A 17,757-nucleotide genomic window follows, 5' to 3' on the forward strand; every position below is an offset into this window, starting at 1 on the left:
GCAGATCCTCCAAGTTCCATCATCATTTACTCAGTCAAAACAAAATCTTCTATACCTTTTGTATTAATTTGGTGATAAGCACAGGATGTCTTCTGCTCCATTTCAATTTATAATGAGATTTAGCAAGTCTTGTCAAAATTCTGATATGGGATACTTGAGCTAACAATGCATGTCAGAACTTAGAGATCTTACAGAGATTCTAAACCCCCAAAAATCTTCTTATGCCACAAAGCATTGTGGTTCTGGAATTGCTATGACTATTGAATCCTAACCTCTCCTGTTCTGGTCTCTTACTCAGTGTAAAATATCTTTCCCCCTTGTAGTTTCAACCTTCACACCTTGTATTCAGATCTGTTTGCCTTGCATTTGTCTCTGGCTGGGTTACTGAAAATGTCATATTCAGGGTTTTGCTGTACTATAAGCAGTTTTCTCTCTGAAATGTTATTTAAATTCTGATGGGACATCTCTGCAGTCTTGGAAAATTGCAGCTGGTTCACTCTTGAATTTATCTGTGAATAGAAGTCATCTGTGTGTGGAGAACAGGAGAAATGGGAATGCTGCTGTGCATCCCCCAGATCCCATTGCCTAGCAGAAATGTTACTGGATTGCCTTAGCAGGATCTCCCTCAGGGCAGTTCTCATCAGGGACTTGCCATGAAGGTTTTCCCAGTATTTATTTTTATTTTTATATATATATATATATACACACTATTTCAAAAGACTTCTGAGTCTGATAACATTTAGCACTATTATTCCACTCCAAAATCCAATGACCTTCTCAAAGTATATTCATTTCCAATGTAAGCCTGCAAAAATTAATTATTTGCTCAAATGTATTTTAGATCATAAACTAACTGGAGTGGTTTTATGTTGAGCTGTCCTTGTATATTTTTATCATGCTGATGGCCAAAGATTTCAAACTTGTTCCCATGTTTTTCTTGACCAAGGATTCTCAGGTCACTGTGTCCTAGAGTCACAAGCTGTAAAATGGTGACAGTCCCATTTACTTGGTTTAGAAAATTCTTCCAAGCTCACTGTTTAGAAGTGATGAGAGTTTTATAGTAAAGCCCGTTCCACTTCCAATATAATTGGTAATTCTGAAGAGTGGATTTGAGCTGCTTCCAGCTGACATTCAGAAATGTTGTGCAAGTTTAGTTGCTGTGTATTTCTGAAGTGAGCACCCACCCATTTGTTGTGTCTTTCATCCCTTGGCTTCTTTCTTCTGCTTGGTCTCCTGCCTCTGCTATGGTTATGCAGAATATGATTCAAGAACATTTTTCCTTCATTCTCTGTCTCACTACTGGGGCTTGACTTTGGTGCTGTAACTTCACTTCAGGTCACATCCCACTGCTGAGGGCTTCTCGTAGGAACAACTTCCACAGAGTGATGTCAGGCAAGCTTGGTACTCATTGTACTAAACCCCCACAGGGATAATCTTAGTCAAATCACTTGCCAAAAATTCACTTTTATGGTATCTTAATAGTGAAAAAGCACACCTTGGAGAAAAAATATAAATAAATCTTGATTAATCTGTATTTTAGTGGTGTTATCCCATGCAAATCCAGTGGAGAATTTCTTTTGGGTCTTAGGAGTCTGAATGTTTGATAAGAGAAGAATTCTACTTGAATGAAAATACTTGCAGCAATATGTGGTGTTTTGCTTAAATTTATTATAAGACTACATATCCTGTAGAGTATTAAAATCTAATAAAGTAACTATGGTACAAGTGAATGGAACCTATTACTGTGACTTTAAAAATCATTCTAAAAAATTAAAATGTGCTTTGCTTAAAAAAAAAAAAGCATCCAGATAGAAATGAATTGCTCATTCCTCTAGGTCATCAGAATCTGTGTTTGAATACAGAAGTTTTTAGGGTCATTTAAAAAACAAATAATTTAACTTTTTTGCTTAAAATTTCACTTGGAAGAGAGTCTAATACTGCAAAATGTTTGGTAGAAAATCCAGTCCTGTGTGTGTTTTAAGAAATTTGATTCCTGCATTGCTAGAATGTTCATAGCTCAAGGATTTTTATCTCTTATGTACAACTTTTACAGTTGATGGTACCACTTAAAATGTTTTAAATTCAGTTAAATAAGATAGGACCAAGCTGAGGGTTTAGTTATATTCTTAAATCCTAAAATCTGATCTTACAGAGGGTGTGCCTGGGGGCACAGTTTGACCTGTTGTGTTTAAGCAGAATAGTGTTAATAGAAATAAAAATAGATGTCATACTCTTAAGCTTCAATTTTTACATTTAATGGTTTTATAATGAAACAATATGAAGAAACACACTGCTACCTTACTTCAATGCCTTACTTCAGTATCATATTTATGGTAGTAGGAAGGGTTTAAATCAGAAATAAGCAGACCAGTGAGTAGAGAGAATAAATAAAACTGCATTTCTAGAGATGGGGGTTGCAATGCAGAACTGGGGCGTTTATTTGGTCTTCTGTGGTTTAAGAACAACACTGCAATAGGATCTTATGCATGGGAATGAATGTGGGGAGAGCTGCCTTGTGTTGATGTAGTTGTTTTCAAGGTGAACATGTTCCAGGTGGGAATCTTCATGCTCCTCCTCACTGTGGTCATGCTCGTCCTCGTGGTGGCTCTGAGTCCTGCAGATGCGTTCTGGGGGCACCCTCCTGTGACACAGGGGAGGAACCATGTTCTAGTCATGTTCTGTTCATGTTCTAGTCATGTTCTATTCATGTTCTAATCATTGCAGAGAACGCTCAACTTCATCATTTATTTTAGAGTTGCTATTTAGATATTTGAAAATGTTAACTTCATCAGTACATTAAATTTTCTCAATTACATATTTACTGAGGACTTTCATTATTTTGAACATTCTCTCTGCATTGTTTTCTCATTTAGATGATATACTGAGTTTTCCTGAGGAAAACATTGCTGAATGGAAACTTTGTCTGACACATGGGAATTCTCTCCTTGTCATTCCTTTCCTTTCCAAAGCAGCACAGAGAGCCTGGATTGAGCACGTGGCTCCAGAGCTGGGGCTGGTGGAACCTGCTCACCAGGTGACTCCAGCTGCTGACTCCTCCCATTATTTTGTTATCACTTTGGGCTCTGCTCCAGGAGCAGAAAAGCTGGTGATTGCTGACGATGAGCATTTTCAGTAACTGTGAGGAAGGGGGAAATCTTTCTTCTGTCATATTAAGAAATATTGCAGAAGAAAACTCAGCATTCAGCTCCTCCTTCACATTTTTGTAACAAATATTTACTTAAAAATAACAAATTCCTAAAGCAAAGCATATCTTATTTATTTTAATGTCATTAATATAAAAAAGAGCTTGGAAATTACCTTATTTTATTATTGTTGAGTCTTAGAAAACGTAGTTTTCTCATTTCATCAATCCCAAAGGGCACAGCCTTCAATTCATTGTGATCCAAAAAGAGCTCCCTCAGGGAGTGGTAAGCTCCAAAAAATGACACTGGGTCAATGCCATCATCAGTGAGTTTGTTAAAGGACAGGTAGAGATACTCCAGCCCAGGCCTCATGTGGCCAAACACATAGCCTGGAATTCTTTCAATCTGATTTCCTATAAGTACCAGATGGAGTAAAGATTTTGGCAGGTAGGAGGGAACATGATACAACTTATTGTAAGAGAGGTCAATTGACTCCAGGTTCCTGCATTAAAGGAGAAAAGAAAAAAAGGCTGAAACCCCCCTGAGCTCCTGGCCTGGCAATGCTGTGCTCTGTGCAAGGCTCTGCTTCAGGACATTGCCAGGGAATGACATTTCCAAAGGAAATTGGATTCTCATAATGGGGCAGAATGTGTTTTATGGAACATGGTCATGCATAATTACTCTGGGAATAGAAATAATGAAGTCAGGAATTACCAATCAAGCACAAGGATTTTGTTGATGGGAAGAGATCTCCAGTAATGAGGATGGGGGGCTGGTGGGGAGCAGGACAGGGGAATCCCATAGGAGTCATTTGGGATTGCTGCAATGAGTTCCACTAAAAAACAGGAATAACCTTGGGATTCCAGTCATTATCCTGTTAACAGGGAGTTTTAAGCTTTGTTCTGAAGCCCATTAGAAATGGAATTGTGGGAATGAATCAGTCCCCTGTGCTTCACTTCCAGGCATGAGAGATGCTGTCAGGAGTAATAGGGTGTTGTTTTCAGGTTAAGAAAGTCACAAATTCAGGAATCAAGGGATAGGGCTGCAGCTGCCAGTGATGGCCAGGTACCCTGCTCAGCTTGGCAAATTATTTAGCAGGAAAATCAAAAGCACTATCATCTTTTACTGCTTACATTCTCATTGCTCTCTCTGCTTATATTCTGCTCTTAGTGCAGCTGCACGATCTTCCCTTCATCTTATTGACTTTTATAATTTTTAATCCAATGGGAAATAAGGCTAGGGTAGTATTAAATTATTTTTAAATTACCTTTGAGATAATTATGTATCAATACTAAATTACCATATAATTGTATATACTATTATTTATAATTAATGTTCATCTTTGAATAGGTGGTCAGAAAAAATATTGACTTTTATGTTAATATGGTACAGATTTGAGGTAGAAGATCTTTCTATTTGACAGCTGACTGAGTATCTTCTAGACTATACATTGAGGCAAAGGAAATTTAGAAAAATTGGCAAAGGAAAACAAATCAAAGCATAATTACAACTCTAAGTTAAAAGTATTGAGGTGCAAATATTTAGTTGATTATTTGACTCACTAAAAACAGAGAAAAATGAAATAAATGTATTTTAAATGTCTGGTACTTACTCTTGGTTTATCCAAGCCAAAGGTGCTATCCTGTGCTCTTCTAATTTGTTATGCTTTAGCCCAATGATGTTGATATTTCTGGTGTGGTTAAAGCAAATTTCTGATACTTCTTCAATTTGATTATGTTCAAGATATAACTCCTGTAAGTGCATTTGGGAAGAAAATTTGTGAGATCAGAATGGGCTGAGTTTTCCCATTGCAAATTCCAAGTGCAGCAATTGCCTGTCCCCTGTATTCCCTGGTCTATGTTAATTCTGAATCTCAACCAGAGTCAGTTTGTAGCTGGAGTGGCACCTTCAGAAACACAATTTTTCAAAGCTTTTATTTTGTTTTCTCATTTGTGAGACTACATATTGCTTTGAAAGGGCAAAGAGAAGGAATTTCATCTCTTTGGGTGTTTGTTGGCTGGGTTGTTGTTGTTAGTATTTATTTTGGTTGTTTTGGGTTTTTTTACCTCAAGAGTGGCAGGAAGACCTTGTGGTATAATTCTAAATTTATTTCTTCCCAGTCGCAAATAGGAAAGACTTTTCAAAGGATAAAAGGCCAAAGGACTGACATTTGCTTCACTAAGTTTATTTCCTTCTAATTCCAGAGTGACCAAGTTCTTTAAACCTAAGGAGAAAAAGTTTCATTTCAGTTAATTAATGCCATCTTATTTCTTGTTAAAATACACATTCATAATTTAACAGTCTTAAACATTACCCAGATCAGTTCACAGCAATGAAAAATAAAAATGAACTGATGTTATTGTCTCATAATCTTGGACTTGTTCATAGGTTTGTAGAGCTTTAGAGACTGACCACACTTTATTTACATTTTCCTCTCCCAGTCCAATTGGAAAGGGCAGCAGCTGATCCAGTTTAGATGGGACCCTTTTGGCAGGAGAGGAAAAGAAGCAAACAAGTCCATCAAATTCTGACATGGATGGTGCCCTTTCTTTCTTCTTTCTTTTTTTCATCTCAGCCTGTGTTTGAACTGGCTTCAAATGATCATGGTTGATTCCAATTATATTCTCCTTTATTTTGTATGGACATCAAATTCTGTTCACTTCCATGCAATTTAAAAATAACTAAAATGGTTTCACCACATACAAAGCCATCAGGTTAAAGGTGGGGATAGGTGGTGTCTTCAACATGCTTCAAATTCACCTCCACTCAGTGACCTTAAATATAAACTACTTTGGGAGAGGAGCAGTTGCATAGGGGAAAATATAATTTTAAAATACTTTGTCATGCAAATCTTTCAGCTTTTGCTGCCTGTTAAAGACATGGCACTTAAAGCTAGTAATTATTTTTCTATGTCAAACCAGGTTCAACATTCAGCTTTTCACATTTATTTTTGACTGTTCATATGATTGATAGTAATTTTTTAAAATACCTTTTAAGCCATCTTCATCAATGGTATGAAGTTGGTTGTCATTTATTTTTATTTCTTCCAAAGTTGATGGCAGTTCAGAGGGAATAAGTACCAGCATATTTCCATCCAAATACAAACGTTTCAGCTTTTTCAGGATCTTATCACAGGGATGAAGAGCATTTATATTATCAAGGTGCAATATATGCAGTTAAATATCGAGTTGAGATTTTCTTAAACACACACTCTCTAAGGTTTTTCAGCAGCAGTGCTGTAGTATCCAGTGTTTTGAATGAAAAACTATTATTTTTTTTCCTGTCAGTCTAATTAATAGGTTACTTTCTGCTAAATATTAGCAAAAGTGCCAGGTAATGTCACGTGTAACTCAAAGAGCTTCCCCACAGCCCTGCTGCAGCTCCCCAGGATCATTGTTTGCATTCCTGCTGCTCTCTGTGAATTGTGGAAGTATTGCCTCACTACACTGGGCAGGATTTAGGACTTCAAAGTACATGCATTTAGAAATTACATGCTTATCCTCTTGATCTGTGAGCAAACTGATCATTTCTGTAGGTCAGCGAATTTCCTCAGGCAGAAGGACAGCAGCTTTCAGTAACTGAGGGTTATTATGCTTAAGTCAGCTTAAAAGATTGGTATGAAAAATTATCATATCTTAATTTTAATTCTTGATTATGGTGAGAGATTTCTCAAAGTAGCTATTGAATTATACAATGCTTACTTATACAAGGTGCAAAGTGGTTTAGATCCATAAACTGAAAAGCAAAAACATTATTTTAAGCAGCAATTACGGAGAGGGTAGCAGAGGAGTTAGGCATTCTTACTTTGAATGCTTTGGGACCTATGCCAGGAGAGGTAATGTTATTTTTACTCAGATCAATCCATTCCAAGTTAGGTATCCCATTGAATGCTTCATCTGAGATAGTAGTGATGCTATTTCCTGGGACAGAAGGCAAGAAAAAAGTTTCAGTAATGAAATACAGTCTGCACCTGAGGTAATATTGCATCTAGAAAATATATCACAAAAATAGCATTATGGACAGCAATTTTGTGTAGATGTATTCATCTTAGTATTTAAACACTGGCATGCAAATCTAGTGTTTTTCATTTCTTGTTTTAAAGGCATAGCTGTAAAATTAGCTCTAAAACTTTTCTATATTAAGGAATGACAAAGCATTAACAGTGCTGTTGACTGCACTTGAGGGTGGATGATGTTAGAGAAGTCATGCAAATTAGATCCATTAATTACCTGTAAGGTCTAAACTCGTTAGGTCTGGATCTGAGATGGGAGGTATTTGTGTAAGTTTGGCATTAATGCAGCTTACTGTGGTGTCTGTTGTGGAACATCCAGATGGCAAAGGAGGAGCTTCTATGGGTGGAACAGGAATTGGGAAATGAGATGGAATTCTGAAAGCACCATCATCTTCATCACTGTCATCCTGCTCATCCCCTGCAGCTCCCGTTCTGGGGACAGGCAGCCTCCCTCTGCGCCGCCCTTTGTGCCTCCGGCGATTCTTTTTGCCTTTCCTTTTTCTTTTCTTCTCCCCTTTTTTGGGACCCTCCTTGTCCCTGACCTCTGTCACTGCTGTTGGAAGCAGCTCATCCTTCTCCATGTGAGTTGGTGCTGATGGCAGAGCATTGGTGGTGTCGAGGTCCTTGGGCTCTGGGGAGTCACCAGACATTTCAGTGATGTCATCCAGTGAAATTATACTGGAGTCCAGCGAGGAGGCTGGTGAGGGAAAAACAGCACAACAATGCAGGAGAGTCTAAACTGAAACTAAAATATTAGTAAGCACTGTTTCCCACATACTTTAGAAAATTATGCCTATAGATTATTCCTCTTAGAATACGATTCAAAGACTAAAAATGTGGTCTTAAATTGCTGCTTGAGAAAAGAGACACTTGACTGAGAAATTATGGAAGCAACCATAGAGATGGGTTTGTACACAGCTTCAGTTCCTGAGAACTCCAGACAAAAGGGTGGAAAAATTAATATAACTTTCATTATCTTCCTCTTTGACTTACTATTAATTATGGGGTTTGTGTTGATGGAGGTGTCTAAGAGGAAAAATAAGGTGTCTGGGAGAGGGAGCTAATTTGGAAAAAATTCACAAAGGTCAAGACTTGTACTCCAAAAGGGATTGTCAGGGGAGGAGTTGGCTGCAGGTGGGGATCTCACCAGGGAAATGCATTAACTCCATTACCAAAATGCAGTTTTTACTTCCATAATAGGACAATTCTAATAAAAGGAGTTCAAATGTCTCAGTCAACATGACTTTTCCAGTTCTACAGAGAATTCCTATGATGTCTCATCTCAGAGTGTCACATGCAAATACACACAAGGATAAATATTTCTTACAGTAGGAGATTGAGTAGAGTACTTTGCAGATATAAAATAATGGGAGTGTGGGAAGGAAAGGAAGGAAATGACATCTCATGTTTATCTCATCCATTCCTTTTCCTTTAAAAAGTACCAGTTTTATTTAAATTACTGTGAAATACCAAGATTGTAGTTCTGGGGCTTCTCTTGTGAATTGACTTTCTTCTCTTGATTTACACCAAATTGCTGCCTGTTTTTGCACTCCTAACAAAGATTTACCACTCTGTATGTCTAATACATCAATAATGGCCAGTAGTTATTGATTGATCCTTTGTAAATAGAAGTGGGATAGAAAATATAAATAGTTGTTATTTCTTCATACATTTACAAAGTTCTGTAAAGGTAGGGGGGAAGTAAAAAAAGAAATGCAATTATCTTTACTATTGCATACTTAGCATCATCTTTTCATTAAATGTTGCATCAAAATCATCTAACAGAGTACTCAGAGAAACTGAGGTCAGCTTGAGCAGAAACTCTGAAGAGCTGCTTTTACCACAGAATTCAGGACAATGTGTACCTTGTAACTCTTGGGATCATTAAATGCAGTGTTTATGTAAGGAGTTAACAATCTGTGGTGTCCCATACCAGTCTCAGAACACACTGGGCAGCACTCTCCTGCAGGAATGACGCTGTGGGAGCAGTTCAGAGGGTGGCACATGGCTGTGTCACAGATCACCTGGCCCTGGGAGCACAGGCAGGTGACGCAGGGCTGGGGAGACCACACGGCTCTGTCGAACATGATCATCCCGTTAGCTGTGCACTGCCCCTTCTTCCCTGGGAACACACAAGGGAGTTAAACAGCTTAAAGGGAACCCACAGGGCTCATTTACAACTCTGCAAAGAAGCACTACTATGTTGTTCTCATTTCGAAAATATGTTAAATACACCCTATTCAAAGGATCTTATCATTATTCCTTACTTTTCATAGCTGTATTTTCTTCAGCTTATTAGTAATCTCCGCTTATGGAAATCTTGAGTATTTTTTCCAGACCTTCTTCTGTTCCTCTCTTGTGCACTACAGATCTTTTCTAGTATCTTGCACATTAAATGAGAAAATTTTATTAAGGACCTGCAGAACTGGGAGGGTAACAATATTCAGTTTATAGTGACAGTTGATAGGTTTGGTAGAAGTAAACCCATTCTAGGATGACTGATGAGAGGGCAAAAATCTCCACTTCCCTGTAATTTGCTTTATCTGAAAAGCAAAAAACCAAAAATCCTCTTTGCTAGAAAAGCAATAATCTAGAACAACTTGTGCTATGAAATACTCTGTCTCCCAAATTCCCGGACATGTATCTACAAAAGATTGAGATCTCCCCAGGGTACCAGTTGAAATTTCCAGAAAGAAATGTAATTTTGTAAGCTGTAGTCAGATATTCAGTAGGCAAGTGATGTGGAGAGCACAGAGACTTGGGGAGGAAATGAATCCCAGTCTTCCTTTCCTTCCAGTGATGGAGTTCACCTCAGCAGAATCTTCCCTGGGCAGTTCTCACCAGACCCCAGGACAAACATTGCACTTTAGCACGTGGCTTTTTTAGTTTTGGTCTTTTGAGAGAAGGAAAACCAAGGCTGAGATTCTTCATCCCATGCAAATATTCTTATTTCTGTGTGTACCTCTAAATCTTGTTGAGAAGCTGAACTCCCTCACACCTTCCTTTTCCTCTTTCTAACTGACCTAAGAATGCATTGCTGAAGTGTTGTTTTGAGATGAAAACCCATTTCCAAGTTAACTTTGTACTTCCCTGCTTATAAAGAAGAAGAAATTTCCTCTTTTCCTATTCAGTTTGACTTCTTCCTTCAAGATGAAAAATTAATACAGTGGAAAAATCTTTTCTCACCTGAATCTGCATGCCAAGAGACTTTCACTTGTGGTGCACAAATTGTCTTTGCAGGGTTTGTTTTCCCACACTCTGCCCTGCTCCATGCCTGGGTGTTTAGTTTTAATAAGAGAATTCAGGATAGCCTCTAAATAACCTTGTAAGACTATTGTAAATATTTGGTTTGAAATCTCTCTGGTATTAACATTTGTCTCAAAATGAGGCATTTTGCAAAGTCTTTCAAGGTAGTCCTACTTCCTAACAAAGGTTCTTCCTTTTTCCTTCTGCTCAAAGACCACTGGATATCAATGTTTTCTACAATAAAAATTAATTATCAGAATCTTCCAGTGTATTGGATCCTCTATATTCCATATATTTTAAAAAATGCTTTGATTTAAATTGCTCTTACAATGGAAAGAGCAAGAAATTAGAGCTTTGAGTAGTTGCATCTTGTTTTTTCAAAGATCTGGGACATCTCTGCCTCATTTCAGCTGCATAAAGTTGTGCTCTAAGCAACTCCAACCATGTCAACTGGAGGAGGAGAGGAATTAGCCCAGGCCAAGTGTTAGTTGGCTTTAAGTCCCTTGTCATTCCACCCAGGTATCTGCAATCCAGCTGTTTGCTGGATCCTGACTTTGGGGTTTATGTGCTTGCCAGTACACCACAATACTTCTTTTAAATAACCTCCAAAAGAAACACAAAAAGAATCCTGCACTTTCTCATGTTAAACAATAAAACAATAACTGTTCCAGAAGAGCATAATCTGGCCTGAGAAGGAAATTCTTCGGTGCTTCCTAAAATTCTTTCTTTTGTTTTAGCTACCAGAGTGTATCAGAAGTCAGAGCAAATCTTGTCTGAATAAGCATAAAGATCTGAGTTATCAGGCTTGGCCTCTGCAGGCTTCTTTAACAAATGATCCTTTGTTTTCCTGTGTACATTAGAGCTGCATAAAAGGCAGGAGCAGTGTGTGCTCAAAGGTTTTCCCCTTTGGGTGCATTGCAGAGCTGCTGTCTGGCACTGTTGGGATTCCCAGAACCCTGTGAGACAGAAAGGCTGTGCTGAGATGCTCCTCACATTTCCTGACCACTGAGTCCCTTGGGCTTGGGGGGTGAGAGGGGAGAAGTGGGGGGTGAGAGGGATCAGAGATGGGGCAGCAGTGAACATCCTACTCTGCTCTGCCTAAGGGACAACTGCAAATTGCCTCAGGCTGTGGCCAACTGTTTGATTTAATTTGAATGTTCACATGGCTCTAATCTGGAGGAATTACATGTCTGGTTACTGTTAAACCTCCATTTAGCTGCTAATTTTCATCCTGCATGTATCTGTAAATTTGGGTGGGTTTGGTTTTTTTTAGTCTACTAAGAGCAAAACAAGTAGCTAAGAGAATGGAAATTAATGTTTGGATTGCATTTTCTTCTATTCTGAAGCATGATTAATAATAGTGTTCTATTATTTAATAGGCTCTGTTTTTTCCAAATCTGACATTAACTTGAAAAAATTTTGAACTTTAAAAGCTAGACTAAAAAATACCTTGTGGTTCCAGTCTTTGGCAGATGAGCATAGGACTTTTAACCTTTGGAAATATGGTGTAAATTCAGCATGGAGTTCCAAATAAAATGAGTTCAGTGGTTTTAGCTCAGCTTTTGGATGCAAGTCCAGATAGAAAGAAACAAGCGGGGCGGGGAAGGGGAAGAGCTGTGCATTATTTCAGCATGACTGATGGTCCTGACAGAAACCCTGGAATATCTTACATGAAGTGTATGCTACTTACATGGTATTTTCCTCTGTTTAATTTTAAAAATATTTTTAAATTAGACGTTTGGCATTGGTAATATGTATAATGTTGTAATACACACATGAAAATGCCATAGTGTCCAAAGTTTTGCTAGTTTTCCTATTCAAACCCCTCACTTTCAAATATTTTATTTTAAATGGTTCAGCCTTCCTGAAGTAAGGACTCACAACAAACAGTAATTGTGGAGAAAATGTGGCTGATTTATGTTTGGCCATTTGAGACCTCTTAACCCAGTGGTCATGTCTGTTGTGTGACACTGAAAGGCTTAAATTCTTGCTTATAAAAATAGATTATTATTATTATTATATATAGAATATGGGAATCAGGGCATTCTGTTTTGATTTTTTTTCCATAAAATTCATTAAACTGCATATAAATATTTTACTTAGTGTGTAATCTCTTGATGGAGGAATGGAAATATCTGTATCCATAAATACAGATATTATATTATTTATGGATACAGAAATACAGAGGTGAAAATCTCTGGATGGATCACCAAAAAGGCAAGTTTTATATAAATCATACTACTGAGTTTCTGTTAAATAAATCTGGGTTGTCTATATACATGGAGCATAAGGGTGGTCTTGTGTTGAATGAGTAGGATTTTTTTCACTTTGAACTCAGTTTTACATCATAAAGGTCTCACTTATAGTGTAACTTCCATATTGCAGCCGCTACCAAGTGTTATTAAGTTATTTACAAAATCAAGAAATATTCCTGAAGGTTTGCATGTGCAATTTGCTTTTCAAAAATGCAACCCATAAAGTAAAAATAAAAACTTAAATCTGTTTTAATTACCATTATTGTTACTGGTGTTGAGGCCTCAGTGAAATGTTAATTGACTTAGGAGATATATTGAGCAATAAATTCTTCAAAATGGCCTTCAGACTTGGAACACAAGTTTGGAACACATTGGAAGTTATGAAAATACCCCAACAAATGTCTTGTTTGTTAAGATCAAAAAATAATGCAGAAAACTTGCAGGAAATATTGCTGTTACCTGGCAAAGCAGGGTTTGATAAAAAGCCTCATAATGCCAACCACAAAATCACTGCAGAAGGCAGCAGGAATGTGTGGAAGTAGAGTGTCACCATGATATTTTCTGAAAAATCCCTTTGCCAGGATTTTTCTCCTGAGAAGCTGAGAGGCCTCAGGAACAAAATGTAAACAATGATTGTCTGCTGCTGTGGAATGCAACAGGTTCATGTTTGACTGCTCTCATGTGGTTGTTTTTAATTAATGGCCAATCACAGTCTGGTTGTCTCAGACTCTCTGAGAGTCACAAGCTTTTATCATCATTCTTTTTCTTTCCTTGCTAGCCTTCTGATGAAATCCATTCTTCTATTCTTTTAGTATAGTTCTAATATATCATTTTCTTTTAATATATTATATCTCATAAAATAATAACCAGCCTTCTGAAACATGGAGTCAAGATTCTCACCTCTTCCCTCATGCTGGGACCCCTGTGAACCCCACCACATTAGAGCTAAACTAAAGCTTTAATGAGTTGGTCTGTGTGAAATGAGGAGTGAGCCCCAGGGAGCAGAGGGGCTGTGTTCTCACCTGGTAGGACACTGTAGGTGCTCTCGTGCTGGCCCAGTCCCACCAAGGAGTCAAAGACGCCCACAACGCTGTCATCGATGGTGAGGAGCGGGATCCTGGGCCCTGGGGGCTGCAGCCCGGCTGCCCTGGGGGGCATCCTCCTCCTCTGCCTCCTGCCAGGGCCGCCTTCAGCTGGGCACAGATCCCTGCACAGCCAGAGCAGCAGGAAATAACAGAGCAGGGATGGTGCCTGCATCGTCTATGGGTCCCACAGAGTGCCCTGGAATGGGGAGAAAGAGGGAAATCAGGGACCTGCAGAGCTTTTAGGACCATGTCAATCACACACCACTTTTCAAGGCAGGTGAACTTAAGAAATGGTAGGTCGATAAAACCAAGGTTCCTCTTGGAAAGAAGTTGCCCTCTGAGAGCTCCAGTGACCAGTTTGATTGTAGTGATTCTCAAGAGTCGCCATCAAACAGGTGCTGGTTGGTGTTTGGGGTTGCACTTGAAGAGGTGGTTCAGATTTGCAGTGCCAGAGCATTGGCTGTTCAGTAATTGTTGCTGCTCCCAGCAAGTGACTTCTTGAGAGTTCTGTAAAGTGTGTCTTCCTTTTTTTATTTCTTCCAGAGTGTTGTAACTTCTGAGTGTGGGAATGGAAAAGTAACAGAAAAATGCCCAATTCATTTGCGATGTGCTGCCCCAAAAGCTTTTGGGTTGGCATTTCTGTGCAAGGTGTTTCTTCACTGTAAATTAAGAGAAGTTGCTTTTCCATTCATCTCCGGCTATCCTCTTCTCTAACAGGACCTGCTTGGTTCTGCAGAGGAGACCTTCAGGAAGTTTGTGCTATTTGTGACATTCCACAACTGCTTTTCCAGGGGAAGTTTTTATGAAGTGTAGGCTCTAGTATGGTCAGTCTAGACTGAGTTGTGTTCTGCATTTACTTGTTAAAAAATTCAAAATAATTGAGCCTTCTTATGATCGTGACAGAAAAATGACATTTACTGTCGCCAATAGGTGGCATTCCAAAACAGAGCAGTCAGGATTCAGGAGCACAACAAGGAAGGAAATCCAGCAGTGGATTGCTGTACCAGTGTGGAAATAAGAGCCTGTACATCAGAGACATTAATGATCTGTCAGAGCTGTGTTGCATAATTCTTTCAAAAAGGAAATGCTGCTGTCCTGTGGCCTGTTTTAGCTGAGACAGCACAGACAGGAGACATTTGTGTTCTTGGGAGAGTGGGAATTAGTGAAGGACTTGGAGCTCTTGGGCTTTGTGGCCAAGACAAGGCTTAGAGCATGGCCATAGTTTTTCTCTGAAGAAGTTCTGAGTGGATTAAAAAATGCTTTTACTTAATGTTCATCAGTCTGGCTTTGCATGTCATCTTTCACTTTGGAGTTAATCTTATTGTAATAATATTGTGTAAATACTGGACAGTATTATTTCAGGAACTTGAACTGCAGCTTTGCCTGAATTAGATTTTGTTTAAAAGCTTGTTCATCGTGGTATTTTCTGATTTACAGAACAGGTCACATTTTTGGTACGAGTTGTCTAACTGTTCTTTAATATAAGGCATGTGATTGATTGCATGTTTTCCATGCTTTCCACATCATAATTCTCATATATTTTTTTTATTTTTGTGTTTTAAAATGAGAAGCTGGCAGTAAATCAGCTTAAGAGTATGCATTTTACTTCTTTTTAATATTGTCGTTTCTGTGATCAGCTATTTTAAAATTAAAACGTTTTTGTAAGTTTAGGTATTAATTTGCAGGATTTGAAGTTAATATTTTTATTTCTATATGAAGGGAATTTGAGATGCAAGCGTCTCACACAAATATTCACAGCATCTCCTGGAATGGCGGGTTTTGAAATGAATCCAAACTTTAGTTTGCTGCTTTCTGCCCCTCAGAAATCACTTATTCCAAAATGCTGTATAGACTCCATGGCCTTTTATTTACTGCAATTACTGTAAGTTAACATCTCAGAGAGATGCAGAAGCTTGCCCTCTGCACTGAAAACGCCTGATCTTGTTGAGAAAGTGCTCATTTCTGAGCGCCTCAGGAGAAATGAGCCAAAGCCTTTGGTGTCTACCTTGCGTGGTAATGAGTGGCTGTAAAATTACACAGGAAACTTCTGTTCCACAGCCTGGGCTGAGACACACTGAGAGCCCTCAGGGAAAACTGGATGTACAAAGGAAAGGCTTGGCCATGTGTGTTCATTCTGTCAAGTTTCTGACATCTTAATTATGGTTCCATTTTTCTGGGATACTCTATAATAACACCAGAGCTGTGCACTTACAGTGCTGCTACATTGCACTTGGGCTTTTTTAACATTTTTTTAACGTTTAACCATTTCTTCCTGTGACCAGAGGCATATAATGGCATGACAGAAATACTTTTCCATTCTTCATTTCTTTTTAAAAGTCAGGAATAATATAGAGTGAATTATAGTACATGAACTGTACAGATGTTAATGTACATTAAAAGATGTTTTGCTAGGAACTTAAAAAATAAAATTCTGTAGTAAAGCAAATTATTATAAAATGAAACTTGGTTTCATAAAGTACTTTATAAATACAAATTTTTAAAAATCAGAAACAAAACAACAGAAAACACACCACACCCCCCCAAAAAATGTCTTTATAAACTAATCCTGTTCATATATGTGAGTTTATATGCTGATTTTTTACACCAATTTAACTCTTCCACACTAAAAGCTTAATATTGTTATTTTCAACCAAATTATGTTCTTTGCATGCAAAACACTGGGCTAGTGAGTTCCTTTCCTTGGCTTAGTTGAGAAGTGCTGCCTCACATTTTAAGGCCCAAATTGTGAAAGGCCTTGGGTGCTTTGGGCCTTTCCTGCCCATGTCTGGGATGCTCAGATTAGCTCTCAGGAGGAGGCTGTATTTTGTAAAAGGCCAGCCAGCTTTTAGTTTGGGGAAAATTCAGACTATTCAATTTATGACTTTCATAATAAATCATTGCATAGTAAAATACGATTAGAGATAGCCAGTGTAATGAAATCATTAACTGTTTGTGTTGCCAGATAGTCAACATGGCTGCATTGCTTCACCTTTTTTCATTTTACCCACAAATATTTAGATCAGGAACAGTATGTGAAAGCATTTACTTTTACTTTGTAATGTGTTCAGTAATTTGTACCTTCATCTTCAGTACCTGTCAGTTTCCTATTTTGTTAACAGAAATAGTTAATTTTTAAAGGAGAGACCCTTTAGAAATGCCAGAGTATCAGAATTTATTAAATAATCTATCTTCATCCATTTAGTCAAAATGCAAACACATTTCTAAGATGTCAGCATGATTTCTCCTGACACACAGGGGTTAAAGAGCTTTACTAAGATTTTTCACTCACTCTTTTTCAAATGCATTGCACAGAAATTAATGACATTTACCCACAGCAGCCAGACCAGTTGCACTTTCTGTTAGTTTCAGTTGGATGTGCGTGGCAAACATTCAGACAGAACAAAAAGCAGCTCAACGGGTATTGCACACTTTATCTAGAAAGGCATTTCTCTTCAGTATTGCTAAATATAGCCCACATCATTTCATTCCAAATATTACATATTTGCAAAGTTAACATGAAGTTTAAGCCATTCAACACCATGCTTTAAGCAGTAATTTAAAATGTAAAACATTTTACCTTGTAATCTAACCTAACAGCAGATTCTGCTTGCTGTCATTTAGTCTCCCGTTGCAAATGAAACAAAATCTCAGTGATATCTTTAAAACAAACAGAGAAACTGTAGGGATTGTTGAACCATGTGAGCTGATTCCTTAGTTAAGTCTGGAATAGCTTCTTCCCCTGGGGAGCCAGGGCTGAGCTGTGTGTGCAGAGCCTGTGCTGGTGCTGGGAGCGCTGGAACCTCGCTCGGGCAAATGAGGAGCAGCACAATGCCTCTGGTCCCGAGGCTGACAAGGCACAGCTGGAAATCCTTTTCCACTGCTACAGGCACATAAGGAACAAGGAAATGGAGTGTTTGCAAAAGAAACAAAAAAATGTGTGTTTTATTCAGTGATGGGTTATGTATTTAGAAGTTTAGTTTCCAGGTGGCATGACTTTAATGTAGATTTATATAAAA

The 17,757-nt window shown here is 38.2% G+C and overlaps 2 protein-coding genes across 2 annotated transcripts in view; one reads left to right on the forward strand and one right to left on the reverse strand.

Moving 5' to 3' along the window:
* Positions 1-17,757, forward strand: part of CENPP (centromere protein P) — a 115,971-nt gene that overhangs the window by 80,205 nt on the left and 18,009 nt on the right. The gene's annotated exons all lie outside the window — the stretch shown is intronic.
* ECM2 (extracellular matrix protein 2) lies at positions 1,649-17,539 on the reverse strand. The gene is made up of 10 exons (XM_054640239.2): positions 17,319-17,539; positions 13,679-13,937; positions 9,089-9,277; positions 7,373-7,852; positions 6,948-7,063; positions 6,133-6,268; positions 5,210-5,367; positions 4,756-4,895; positions 3,319-3,645; positions 1,649-2,641 (listed from the first exon to the last, which is right to left on the reverse strand). Exons 2-10 carry the CDS (start codon positions 13,911-13,913, stop codon positions 2,437-2,439), a joined length of 1,986 nt encoding a protein of 661 aa, XP_054496214.2. The 5' UTR covers positions 13,914-13,937; positions 17,319-17,539; the 3' UTR covers positions 1,649-2,436.

Source organism: Agelaius phoeniceus, chromosome 11, assembly GCF_051311805.1.
Source record: "Agelaius phoeniceus isolate bAgePho1 chromosome 11, bAgePho1.hap1, whole genome shotgun sequence".
NCBI classification, from domain to species: Eukaryota; Metazoa; Chordata; class Aves; order Passeriformes; family Icteridae; genus Agelaius; species Agelaius phoeniceus.

What these genes read in the sequence shown, in the direction of transcription:
- ECM2 (XM_054640239.2), bottom strand. Translation starts at nt 13,913, where the DNA reads ATGCAGGCACCATCCCTGCTCTGTTATTTCCTGCTGCTCTGGCTGTGC. An exon ending in GTCTTCCTGCCACTCTTGAG is followed by an intron (nt 4,896 to 5,209) that starts GTAAAAAAACCC and finishes ATGCACTTACAG; the next exon opens with GAGTTATATCTTGAACATAA. An exon ending in TTGGCTTGGATAAACCAAGA is followed by an intron (nt 3,646 to 4,755) that starts GTAAGTACCAGA and finishes CCTTTAATGCAG; the next exon opens with GAACCTGGAGTCAATTGACC.